The sequence below is a fragment of the Petaurus breviceps genome, unplaced genomic scaffold, assembly GCF_028583685.1.
Source record: "Petaurus breviceps papuanus isolate PSGF00001 unplaced genomic scaffold, PetGlider_PUasm1.0 185, whole genome shotgun sequence".
In the NCBI taxonomy this organism is placed as follows: Eukaryota; Metazoa; Chordata; class Mammalia; order Diprotodontia; family Petauridae; genus Petaurus; species Petaurus breviceps.
Window position 1 is genome coordinate 28756401 of NW_027185797.1, and position 13364 is coordinate 28769764.

At 40.8% G+C, this 13364-nt stretch overlaps 1 protein-coding gene across 4 annotated transcripts in view; it reads left to right on the forward strand.

The window, feature by feature from the left end:
- Window positions 1–13364, forward strand: part of SKAP2 (src kinase associated phosphoprotein 2) — a 222496-nt gene that overhangs the window by 80180 nt on the left and 128952 nt on the right. For 3 of the 4 annotated variants that reach the window (XM_069088674.1, XM_069088673.1, XM_069088675.1), the window contains one exon: window positions 6627–6695. The exons of the other annotated variant lie outside the window; for it this stretch is intronic. In XM_069088674.1, coding sequence (XP_068944775.1) covers window positions 6627–6695 — 69 coding nt within the window. The remainder of the gene's footprint in view (window positions 1–6626; window positions 6696–13364) is intronic. 4 annotated transcript variants of the gene reach the window in all.

The following is a 13364-nucleotide window of genomic DNA, read 5'->3' on the forward strand; positions in this document are numbered from 1 at the left end:
TGCATTTTATCCTACTGTCTAACAGGAGGAGGTAGGCTATAGAAAAATGAATTCTTCACTAAATAATTTACAACAATTATATCAAATTTTAATAACTTGAGCTAAGAAGACATACGTTGTGATTCATTCGTTCACAATCATCCACGTGAGAGATTAATTGTGCTATCTTTAAACAGAAATGTTCTCCTACAAATGTTTTTTAATTGGCAAATCATGATTAGTTTTATATTTTTAAAATAGCATCTGATCAGCTTTTTGGTTGTAACTCAATGGGCAGATAAAATATTAGAGCTAATCTGTTGTCTGGGCTGCTAGGTCATTAGAATTTGTGCTTAATATCAAAAAATACCCAGAATTGTTTGTTGCTTTTATCTTAACTCAAATATGTAAAGGGGATACTGTAGCATTTTTCTTTGGAATCACAGAGAGTTCAGTGACCTTTCTGTGGCAAATTATGTAGAAAGAAAATATTTATATTCATTTAAAATAACCTCCATGAAGAAATAGTCTCATTACCCTGTTTGATCAATTCCTTGTAGCCTGAGCTGTAGCAGGCTGCTGTTGCCATTGGTTGATGGAATACATTGAGTAGTGGCTAATGGTGATGGTGCTCATCAGGACAGGGTTCAGCCAGCGGTCAGCAACAAATAATTCAAGACTGTTTCTAAGTTTGTGGCTGGTGGAATTTGCTTCTTGCCCGGAGCCAGCGGCATTGCTGAGCTTGGCTATTTGATTAGAAGAGAGGCATATTTGCTTCTTAGCAACTGGGCATTTGCACAACCCATAGAACTCTGCTGCCTCCAAAGGTTTGCCTTTTGTGATGGTAGAATAATACTTTATTGTTGATTGACGGACAAAAGAAGTCGTGGTCTAGGCGAGCCCATAGCCAGTTGGGGGTTTGCTTCTCTACGGCTTCAACAGGATCCATAATTTCATAAAAATGCAAACAATAAGTACAGTATGAATATTTGTTGAAATTGGGGATAAAGTCGGGCGCCAGCAGGTTAGCGTTCAGAGCTGCATTGAACAGATAGGTTCGCGATGCTTCGATGCGATTGGATACTGTTGTTTTTTTGCCCAGTAAGTCCAACGATAGCAAATCAATTCTGCTGCTCGTCTATGTTGATCCATCGATACTGACTTGCTCTTAGCATCTTTCAATAAAAAATAATAGCGACAGGAGGACATTTCATTAACAATTTTGGAAATAAAATGAACGTTTTAGTTGGGATTTTTGCAATTTTTGAAATATCAGAATTAATATAGGTAGCTTAAGAAGTCTGAAACTTTGGATTCTAATAAAGTGTTTGTATGGAATTTGGAGCATATCATTTCCCACAGGAAATGAGTCTGCAGAAGAAAACGTGTGTCTTCAATGGAAGACAAAGCTATTTATAACCCAGCAGTTAAGAAACCAGTGAGAAAAGAGAAATTCGGGAAGGAGATGGTCTGGGGTTTATGATCCTAGGGGGCCAGGGCAGGAAAAAGCAAATGTTTTTTATGGTTTTATAGCTTTTCTCACTCACACTGTATGTCCTGGTCTCTAGCAGCAAAATTCAGAGAAAGCCTTGTACTACAGTGATTTTGGGCTCAGACAACGCTGATTTTATTGTTCCATCTTTGATAATTGTTACTTATTTCTTTCAACTATCATACTTTTTTGGGGGGTAATCTAGTCTGAATAATCATTGCAAAAAAAACAAACCAAAACAAAAAAACACAACTACCATCCTGTATTGCCAATATATTTTAAAGCTTAAAATTGATTTTTATCTATTTTACTGGAGTAATTCTTGATGCTAAATTGAAATTGTATAAGTAATATTAGAATTCAGAGGTCAAAATATAGTCAGTTATATTTCTGAATATTCAGTTTTTTTAACTGCTTTTTTCAACTTAGGGGAAATTGGGCTTTTTTTTTTTTTTCCCATTTCTGACTCCCAAGAGAAGCTAATGGCAGATAATAACATTTTGGTGATTTAAAACAAACAAAAAAGTGCTTTGGCGTGAATTTTGCAGTAAAAATCTCAAGGCGTGTTTTGGGATTTAGGGAGAGTTAAAGCAAGTGCAGACATTAACACAGACATAAAGTGTGCATGGGCAAATACACTCATTTCACAATAAAAGGACCTTAGGGTATATCACTATGCATAATATGACCATCTCTGTATTTACTTACTAATAAATAGTCACCTCAGTGGCAACCTCGGGTCCAAAAAAGGAAAAAGGGTGAGGTTGAGTGATTTGATACAGTTAGGCTGTAATATGCCCGATCAAATCAAACAGCTGTCCTTTGACAATCTATGGCAATCTCCTCGTAACTGCTCTCTTTAAAAGAAAGGAAGAAATAGCAAACCAGGATTCTAAGAAGCCATGGAAAAAGGCTGGTTTCAGTTTGTTTAAAAATGCAAATGCTTGGGAATAGGACAAGCCAAAGTCTGGACTCTGCACTGCTACATTTGTTTTCTTTTTTTTTTTTTAATCTAAAACACGATGACCAGATAAAGATTTGTGCTGCTGACATTTACTCATGAGCTAAATTGTGGGAGTTTTAGGCAGTAAGGACAATGTTCTTGAAATTACCAATCTCTCTTGTTAAAAAGATAAAGAAGATCTTTAAAAATTCTCATTTCTAATGCAATAACATTGTTTGCATTTGTTAGTTTTTATGTAATCTCAAAATGCCTTAAAATGTTTTTTTTTTTTTATAGACAAAAGAGTCTTTGTTGTTGTTACGCCATTATAAAACTTACCAGTGGTTGGGAGAGTAGTTTGTCCTTATATACATGTTACAGACTTTTGATCTTTGGGCATTGGGCAGAGTTGAACTAGACTGTTCTTAAGAAAGCGAGCTACTTCTAACATAATGAATCTGCAGATTTCTGTATTGTTAGTTCACCTGTGGGAGTGGTGGGTGGGGCAATCAGAGCTTTCTTGAAGCTGTTTTTTCCCCCCGAAGGAGAAGAAAATATTATTGTCTCTTCACAAGAAATTTCTGTGTTCTTGTGGCTTGCTTTGATTAGGCCTTGTTATTTTCTATGGAAAATGCAAAAGACTAAACTTTTAGTGGCGTTAATGGTGAATTGTCATTGATTTATATGTTGCCTTTTCCAAGCATTAAGGTATATTGCAAATTATACTTATTTAAACATCATTTCATTCCCCATTAAAATGTAGTGGGATAACACAGCAATTTTAACGAGCTGCACCAATAGTTCACTGTAGTTTGAGGATGGAAATTACGAAGCATATTGTATACAGGGGAGGTAATGGGGGAATCTATGTGGGTGAGGTGCAATTACTCTGGAAATGGTCTAGTACTGTGGTGTTGATCACTATTATTGCCAATTTAAGTGTGGAGTCCCAATTAATAAATAGTGATGAACTCTATGCCTGACTTCCCAGCATGCTGCCCTTAAAACACCCTAGTTATAGATCCAACAGAACATTTCTCACTTAATATATGTATCATCATATATTTTTTTAAATTGAATTTTGGGACTGGGAGGGGTTTCAGAGGTTATACCATTTAAAGCCCTTGTTTTATAGGTGAGGACTCTAAATCTGAGAATGGTCAAGGGACTTGCTCAGATTTCCAGAGGGTTAGAGCTGAGAGTAGCACTCGGGTCTCCTGAAGGCTGGCCAAAGAGGGCCCTTTGCACCACAGTGAGCTATGTAGTCAGCTCACTGTGTGTGTGCACGTGTGTGTACATATGTGTGTGTTCTGTATATATATCTGTATACAGAATACATACACACTTTTTTTTAAACCATACTACCCCTTCTGTTTTCTTCCCACTTACTAGACACAGATTTGTCATGATTAGAAAGTTCTAAAACCTGAAAGTTGCACGAACACTAACCTGGTTTTTAAGTAATTTTTCAACCTCAGTTATTCCCAACTCTTCCCTCTCTCTCATCCCCTTGCCCTCTCTGTTGCCAAGTCTTGTCAGTTTTGCCTCCTCCTCTGCTCCCATGGCCACCACCTTGCTCAGGTCCCCATCCCTTCTCTCCTGCCTCAGCTCTTGCAGGACCTTCTGAATTAGTCTCCTTGCCTCACACGTTTCCCCCTCTGCACCTCTTCCTCACCCACCTATTGAATGGATTTTCCTAAAGCGTTGTCTGTTCACCTGCTGAGAAGCTCCAGTGGTTCCCTGTTGCCTGTAGGACCAAACACAAGCCCCCTGTTGGGCATTTACAGCTCTCCTCAGTCTGTCTCCTCCTTCCCTGTCTGCAGGATTACTGCCTGTTGCTCTTCATGCACTCCGAGCACCAGCCAGCCCTCCATCTCTTTCCATGTCTTGCCTTTGCATGACCTCCCCATCCCCCCAGGGCTCTTTCCTGGTCTATTGATGTCTCCATGTTCCTAGAAAGCTTTATTCAGACACCATACCCTACACCATAAGGCCTGCCCTGCTCTTCCGCTTGCTGGTGCCTTTGCCCTGAAATTACTCAGTGTTTACCCTGCCTCACTTTAGTCCAGTTAACTTACAAGGCATGACACCACCTTCCTGGTGTCATGAGGACAGATAGCAATAACAAAGTTTTGTGTTGCACCAATCATCCATCATTTTATCCCTCCCTCTTGAGGTTACTTTGTGTCGTTTTGTATTTTATTTGCATTTGTTGTGTCTTCCCAAAAGAATGGCAATTCCTTGAGGACAGGGATGATTGTTTTTTTGTCATTGTGGCCACAGTGCTTTTATCAGTGCCTTGAGGATAGTAGATGCTTAATAAATGTTTATTACATTTGTTTATTTGGGAGACTCCCTTATGGTTGAGACTGCCCTATGATGAAATTGTTTTGATAATTTAGTAACTAAACTGCCTTGTATGAACTTACTTTATAAGAAGTTATGCTGTATACCTGCCAAAGATATAATGAAATGTAAGAGTATTCAACATGTGCACTCAAAAGAGTGTTTTTATTAGCTTTGATTTTATTCTTATGAATAATATTTAGGTTATTTAATTTTAAAATTAGAAAAATTGGGGGAGGACAAAATAAGGAAAAAAACAGCACCTAGAATATGCAGATGTATGTGTAATATTTTCATTCACCTGTTAAAGACATGTATTGCATGTATAACCAAGTATTTGGGGGGATTATAAAGAACACCATCCTGGTCCTTGGATAGTGTACATACACGAAACAAGAGAACAAAGATGTTTGGTGATGTGGTGCAATCCCCACTAGCACCTAACTACCGGAAAGTGAAATCACCTGATGTTTTTCCCTCTTCATACAGACAAAATGATAAGAAAACAAGCTTTTATGAGCTCTCTAGGAAGTTTCACGATGCACAGTCAGGCTGGTCTTTGTTATTGTGCAGTGACCTTGGAGCATTACAGTCAGACCTTAGACATGGTAGGGAAACAGTGAGGGAGATGAAGGCCTCCAATAGGGGCTGTAAGGTGGTGGGGCCACTGGCAGAGAGAGAGGTGATCCACACTGTTGGCTGTGAGGAGAAGGCTGGAAGAAGCCTTCTGGTGGGTTAGTCTTAGGAATTCAGCCCCCTTTTTTTTCCTCAAACACATTTAGGCCACATTCTTAGTGTTCTAGGGTCAGCCCTGTGAGGCAGCTTCCAGAGCTGTGAGATGAATAGAATCCTTCTTGTTTATTTCAGTATTTGTTTGCACTTTTTGGTGATAAAGTTAAATAATGTAAAGTGAAAATCAAAGGAAACCAGTGAAAAATTTGGAAAATTTTGAAATGACTAATGAAGGTTTTATTTTATACACATGCCCTTTTTTCTTATTCATGTTCTCTTCTCAATTTGTGAATTGTGAGATCAATTATATTATTTTTTATGCTTTCTGAGGTATAAAACTTACACTTAGCAGAACAAACTTGTTAGTCTCATATGTATTTCATAAGTATGTATCTTCTGTAGATGGCCCATGATTTCCGGGGGTATTTGAGGATTCCCTTTTATTGTAGTAGTAGCTTCTACTAAAATGGGTCAAGATGGTTTCAAGTTGGTTTTGGGGAGCACCTTCCTCAGAACACATTGTCAGTGTTTGCAGAAGTTTATTGTGTTGAACTGCCCTGTGGAGCTTTGTCAGTAAGCAGTTACCTTGGGAGATGTCCTCTCCTTGAAGTTTGTGAAGGGCTCAGAGTTTTTGAGCTGGGGGGGGGTTCATCTATTTTGCTGGAGGAAAATCTGAGGCCCCAAGAGCTTTCAGGGACTTACTTGGCCTCTCACAACCAATGATCGAGAGGCTTTGATGAGTTCAGCACTTGGGTTTCCTCAGTCAAGCTCAGTGCTTTCCATTACACTTTGTTAATTAACCCTGTAGTTTAGTATGTAGTTGAAAGAGTTTGGATCAAACCTTTAATTTCTTTACTTTAGATGGAACCTATCATATGCAAGGTCAAAAGAAGGTAGTGGTATATGTTGTGTATGTGTATATGTGTGTGCATGTGTGTGTGAGTACGTGTGTGCATGTGAGTGTGTCTGTGCATGTGTGTGTATGTGAGTATGCATGCATGTGTGTGTGCAAGTGTATGTGTGTGAGTGTGAGTGCATGTGAGTATGTGTATGTGCGTGTGTGTCTGTGTGTGAGTGTGTGAGTGTGTGTGTGTGTATGACTGTTCCATTCAAGAGGCATACCATTTCTTCTAGAATTGTCCAGAGGCCCTCTAGGCCCATCCCTTCGTTTTTCAGAGGAGGAGCTGAGACCCCCAAGATCTGGTGAGTGTCTGGCATCCCACAGGCAGTAAGTGGCAGAGAAGGGGTTTATACCCAGCTCCTTTGAGTCCAGAGCCCAGTGTATTGCATCTGCTCCTGCCTTTGTATTCTTGTCTCTCTATTAAAATCTTCATCTGCTTTTGTGTTTCTACTGCCTTGCCTCTCACTCTCTTCTAAACTGTCTGCCCTGTGGCTTCCAGCATCATCCTCCAGCTGATAGTGCTCCCTCCAAAGTTGCTGGTGATCTCTCAGTTGCCAAATTTAATGTTCTTGACCAGGTCTCTTACTTGGTCTTTCTGCTAGGCTGATACTCTAAAGAGTCTGCCAGAGCAAGCCAGTCCCCCTTCTTCTCCGATTACATAAACTCCAGTGGTTTGCCATTGCCTTCGGGATCAGGGATAAAGTGCTCTCTTAGACACTAAAAGCTCTTCCTGGCTGGTGCCTTCCTACCTTTGCGGCGTCCTTCTGTTCTCCTGTCCTCAATGGGAAGCCACCTGTCCTGGCCTGCTTCTCATACACACACCAGGAATAACGTTCCTGGAGATGATGGTTGCCCCCTCCCCGTAGTAAAGCCTGTCACAGCCCTTCTCTGCCACACCCTTCTCTGCAGTCTACCCCCTCAGTACACTGGTTGCATCCTTTCCCTAATCTGTAACCATGCCCTGAACATATTTTCTTTGATCCCTTCTGCTAAACCAATGGAATGACCTCATTCAGCACGGCCATATTAAACCCATGGGGTTCCAGTCACTGCAGCCATTCCAACCTTTCCCAGAATACTTGGGGGGGGTTATTGCTTCTCTCCTTGTTATAGTTGATTGCTGTTGGTTTTTAGCCATTTTGCTTTGCTATTTTCCTCTTGATCCATTTCTTTGTTGCTTCCCTTATGAAAGTCTACCCATTAACATCTCTCCATGTGGTGGTTTGGCAGGATTCTGTTCTTACTTCTCTAATTGACAAGTAAGTGTTAGACCCACTAGGGCTATTTATATTTCAACAGGGGACATTTCTTCGATAAGTTAGAGGGTAAAATATCAGTATGTTTTAGGTGTTAGCAGTAGGTTTGTGGGGAATAAATAAATATCTATTCATTTGCCCATTTATAGATATAGGGATGGTTTCTGGGCTCCTCAAGTCATATACCTGTAGGCCTCGATTATGATTGCCAGAAAGCCAAGAAAACATATGACAGTCTTAGGCTGCCTTGAGAAGGGACAGCAGTTCCTCTGGAAACGAGGAGGTGATTGTCCCCTTGTATGCTGCCCTGGCCATGTCTCCTCTGGAGTACTGGATTTGATTCTGGGCATGACATTTTAGGAAACCAGAGAACATCTAAGGGAGAGAAATCAGCATGGTGGTAAAGGGCTTCAGATTCATACCGCATGAAGATGAATGAAGGAGTTGGTCACGTGTAACTTGAAGAAGAGAATCCTTGGGGAGATATACTAGCCATCTTTAAGTAAATTTATTCTGTTTGATCTCAGAGAGCAGAACTAGCAGCAAGGGGTAGAAGTTACAAAAAGACAAATTTTGGCATGATAGATTGAAAGAGACGTCCTGCCAGTTAGTGCTCTCCAAAAGAGGGAGGAGCAGCCTCAGGAAGCAGTGGGTTCTTGGTCACTGGAGGTCTTTCCACAGACCCTGCCTGACCACTTGGCAGGGATTGGAGAGGAGGTATTCTTTTTCAGCTATGGTTGGACAAGGTGGTGCCTTCTGATTCGGTAAAATGTCCTTCTTTGTGTAAACCTAAAAAGCATTTTTAGTAGCTTGGAGTAAAAAGTGGGTTTCATTTAACTTCATTTCATTTAGCTATTCCTGCCATTTGCTGAATGAGGGAAAAAGTCAAGCATCTTTTTTTAAAGTTCAAGTATTCTATAATCTTTAAGAGCAGGTTAAACATTCTTGAACGGAGAAAATCTCCCATCATTGGAGATCTCCCAGTCCCTTGGGGTTCCTTCAGCTGTTGGCCCCTTCCCTGACCCTGTACATTGTGAAGGGTAGGGCTGGGGTTGGCCCTACCACTCTGTGTCCTCTGCCCTTTGCTTGGTCCGTGGCCTCTGAAGAGCTTTGCCACTAAAATCCTCTTTTGTGGGCCCAGGAGCTCCTGCTTCATTTGGGCATTGTGGCTTCTGTGGAGCTGGCTTGTACCTCTGCATCTTCCATGCATCTCTACTGTTGGCTCTTGTCTGTTCCCTCTTGGGACTTCAGTTGGTCTCTGGAAGAAAGGGGCTTCCTTGCAGGGAATCAGATGGCAGCTATGTGCCGCTAGCGTCTTTGCCTGACCTCCCAGCTGTGGGTCTCTCCTGCCCCACCCTTCCTTTCTCTTTCCCTTTATCAAGGCCAAATCTCAGGTGTGTCTGAACTGTCTATGGATTACTTATTTTCAGATTAATATCAGAGGACAATTCAGGAAAAGGAACACATGTATACTTTACCAAGGAGTTAACCTTGGCAGAGCTATTTCTCATCTTCTTAATGAGAATTCATAAATTCCAGAACAAACTTCTGGAGGAGGAAACATCTGAGATTGAACCAAGTCTGAGTGTGAACATCTGGCCACTCCATAAATGATGTGCAGAGAATTTAAATAACTGATGAAGGCCACGCAGCTAGTCAGTGGCAGGGCCAGGGCTAGTGTCAGCTCTCCAAACTCCCCCCAGTTCTCCTTTCTGCTCTAGTCAGTTCCTTGCTTATCCCTTTGTGACTGACCCCCATCCATCAGGGCCAGTCCTGAACAATGGCCCAGCCAGATCCTCCCAGGGCCTGTCACAAAGTCTCTTGGGATTTCCTTCTCAGTGTCTTCCACTGCTTGACAGGTAGGGAGGTTGGGGGAGGGGGAGGGCCCTAAATTGACATTCTTAATGAGTCTGTACCATCATTTCTATGTGGCTGTTAACGTTTATAGTCCTTTTACCACAGTACAATCCTTTGAGTTGGTTATAGGTCCAGTAGAAGGTGGTGGGCTCTCGTGGGAACCAACCACTTGTTGTGTCTGTGGGGAAATTTATTCTGAGGTCATAGTGAGCATTTAATAAATTCTTGTTGATTGACTGCTAAGAAACTTTGGAAACACAGCTCATTTAAAGTTGTGAATTGGCTACCCATCAGTTGGGCAGCTAGCTGGTGCGTTGGTGCATTGGATAGAACGCCAGGCCAGGAGTCAGGAAGACTCATCTCCCTGAGTTCAAACCTGGCCTCAGACACTTCTTAGCTATGTATAACCCAGAGCAAGTCACTTAACCTCTGTTGGCCTCAGTTTCCTCATCTGTAAAATGAACTGGAGAAGGAAATGGCAAACCTCTCTTTGCCAAGGAGAGTTGGACACGATTGAAAAGACTGAATATCATCCATCAGTCAGTCAGTCAACAAGCATTTAATAAACCTGGCCCTGAGCCAAGGACAAAGCAAGGAACTCTAGGCCGAATGGGGGATCTAGCATGTAGATACCTCTGTACATCAGGATCTGTCCCGTGTAATGGGAAGTAATCTCAGAGGGGAGATATTAGAGCAGGGCCGACTGAGAAGGCCTCCCTGCAGAAGGCAGGATTGCAAACTGATGCCTTCTCTCCTCAGTTCAGTCTGTCTAGTGTCATGGAATAGTGAAATTTCCTTTTTAAGATATGTCACTGTAGCTTGGAATCACAGAATGTTTGAAAATATTTTGGAACTCTGTTTTTCACAATAAATGGAATTTTACTAAATTTCAATTTCATAGGTAGTCCTTAAATTCTAGATTAAAAATCGATCAATCTGTAAAACTTATTTAGCACCTCTTATGTGCTAGGCATTGTGCCTAGCTGGGGATACAAAAAATGGTGAAAGACATTCCAGGCCCTTGAGGAGTTTACATTCTAATGGAGAGACAACATACAAACAAATATATATAAAACCAGCTATATATAGGAGGAGTTTCTCTTCACATTTAGCTTTGAAACTTAGGAATCTGTATTCATCTGACTTAAAAGTTTTCAAGAGAGGAAAATTTGGAATCCTCCCTATAAATTACATTTTTTAGTAAACAGAGCTGGATGTACATTGTAGTTCTTTTCATAAATCATGAACATAAATTTCTGTGATTCTATTTATAAAACATACAGCTATATTGAATATATGCAGAGCTAGAAACATGAAGATTAGTTAAATGCCATAGAATTAATGCCAAAATGTCAAACATATTTGATTTTTAAAATGTATCTAAAGGCAATAACTTATTTGATGCTTGGTGTGTGTGTGTGTGTTTTGAGGGGAGACATCTTATACACAGAGAGAACATCAACTTACCTGATCAGAAGTGCCATGAGACTTGAGGAAATGTTCTTCTCTGGTTTCTCCCAGTTCCATATTGATGCTGTAGGAAAATGGTCCTCGGTTAAGTATCAAGCATCTAGATCTTTCCTACAAAGGACTTTGAAGTGTGACTCACCAGGGTGGACACATAGATGGAAAGAAGCCTTGAAATCCCTCCCTTCCATTTGCCGCGTGGAGTTTGGAGAAGTGAAGGGCTGCTTAAGGTCCTTTAGGTGGGAGGTAAGGAAGTGAGTTGGGATTTGAACTTAGCTTCTTTGACTTCAAATCCAAAGCTCTTTGCAGACAGTCAGTGAAATCTGGTTAAAGGCTGAGTCTGGTTGTTTTTAAGATCCTGCCATTATTAACTAGCTAACAACTTGACTCATTTTTTTACTTATTTAAAAAATAAATCTGTGTTGCTGGTGAGTGAGTATTCTTGTACACTAATGCCCCTGAATGAACAGTAATTCTTTTAAAAGCTGTTACTAATGAGAGAGATGAAACCATGCTAATAGCAATCCTGAAAACAAAAACTAAACCTTTTTCTGGAGACTCTTAATGGAATATTTTGTGGGCACTTGGCCGTCCTGAGATTTGCTCGTAGGATTTCCCGAGTTTGGGAAAGTGATCCAGGGATGAGCCATGACCCTCTGAATTGGTAGACCATCAGTTTTGTACTGCAGGGCAGTCCATCCCCTCAGACTTCTGACTTCTGATTCTAGGCCAGAGGGTGAAGCAAAGGGCTCTCTTGGGTATTCCTGAAGCCTTTTATCCACCCACTAGAATTAGGCTTTTAATTTGTGGTCAATCCAGGTTTGTCACGGCTGGCTGGCAGCCATCCTTTGCACATGAAGGAGTTCCAAGTTCAGTTGATGGAGGCCTTCAGGCTCCTGGAGAAACAGTAGGTGTGCAAGTGGGGAAGGTGCTTTTAGCACTTCTGAAGCGAGGCCCTAATTCCAAGCAAACTCCGAGTCCCCACCACTCCCTAGTAGCAAGCATAATTGCCATTAAGAAAGAATTGACTTTTTAAAAGGGAAAAATACTGGTGAAAACTTCTTAAGAGCTTTATTACATTTTTCTCATGAAATTACTCCTTCACCATATTGATTAATGCCTAAGTTTAAGAATTTGATGTAGGCATTTTACCATTATAATTTTGAAATATGGAAAGTCCTTGCAAACATTCTCAGATTGCCTTCTGTCTGTCTGCCTTGTAAAAGATCCTCTTAGTTAAATGGACCATCCTCCTTAAATGATGTCATTAGCTCAGATTGGAAAGACACTGCCTGCAGGGAAATCGTTTAATTGTCCTAAAGTGCCTTCCTTCTTTCTGTAGATCTGGAAGCTGTTCACTCACTTCCATCTTCAGATGAGATAATTTATGTCTGATCATTTTTAAAACTCTCTGAATGACAAAATGCTAAAAAAGAAAGCCATCTTCATTCCTAAAGTCCTTTGATGTTCCACATTTTTTCCTTTTATTTACAATCAGATCTACACAGAGAGATTTCTTAAAGTGTACGGTTGTCTGATTTGTCTTTTTGAAATTATTAGCTTATCAGAATCCTAGCCCCAAATTGACTTATGGGAATCATATAGTTCAGTGATCCTTCTGTAAAACACTTCTGAGATGTCTACAGAAAAGCCAATTTATTCGAACCCTTTCTGATCTACCTGAATGAAAACTTTTCGAAATTGGATCAATTTTAGTGCCTTGGTCATAGATCATAGACGCCAGAGTTGAAAGGGACCATGGAGGTCATCGGGTCTAACCCCCATTAACAGGTGGAATGGCCTTCCCAAAATGACACAGGGAGGGAGCCGCAGGAAGAATAATAGACTGCCTGAGAGTCAGTCTCTTTATTTCAGCAAATTGAAACCAGATTAGCTCTCATCTGTGCTAGGTTCTTCTAGAGTATGACATGCAGTTGGATGGACAGCTTATAGAGTTTGTAGATCAGAATGTGTATTTTAAATGGATACTGGAAACAGACTATGAGTTGGGTCCAGAATTTAACAGGAGACTGAGTTGGGATTGCCTCTTTTTATGGCTTCAGAGATCTTCCAGTCAGTAAGTCCCATCCCTTTAATACCATTGTTTGAGTAGTGGTGGTGTATGACTGGAGTTGTGAGTCATGGTCTCTGAGGATTTAACCGTGAAAATCCTATGCAGGGTCACAGAGAGATTCTTGTTAAGGGTATGTGGGCCATGACACACCAGTGAATTAGAAACTGGAGTAAACTATCAGGGAACTGTATGAGTGAAAAAGAGACAGCAAGATGGCAGAGTGGATAGAGTGCCAGGCTTGGGGTCAAGAAGACCCCTGTTCCTGGGTTCAAATCCAGCCTCAGACTCTTATTAGTTGAGTGATCATAGGCAAATCA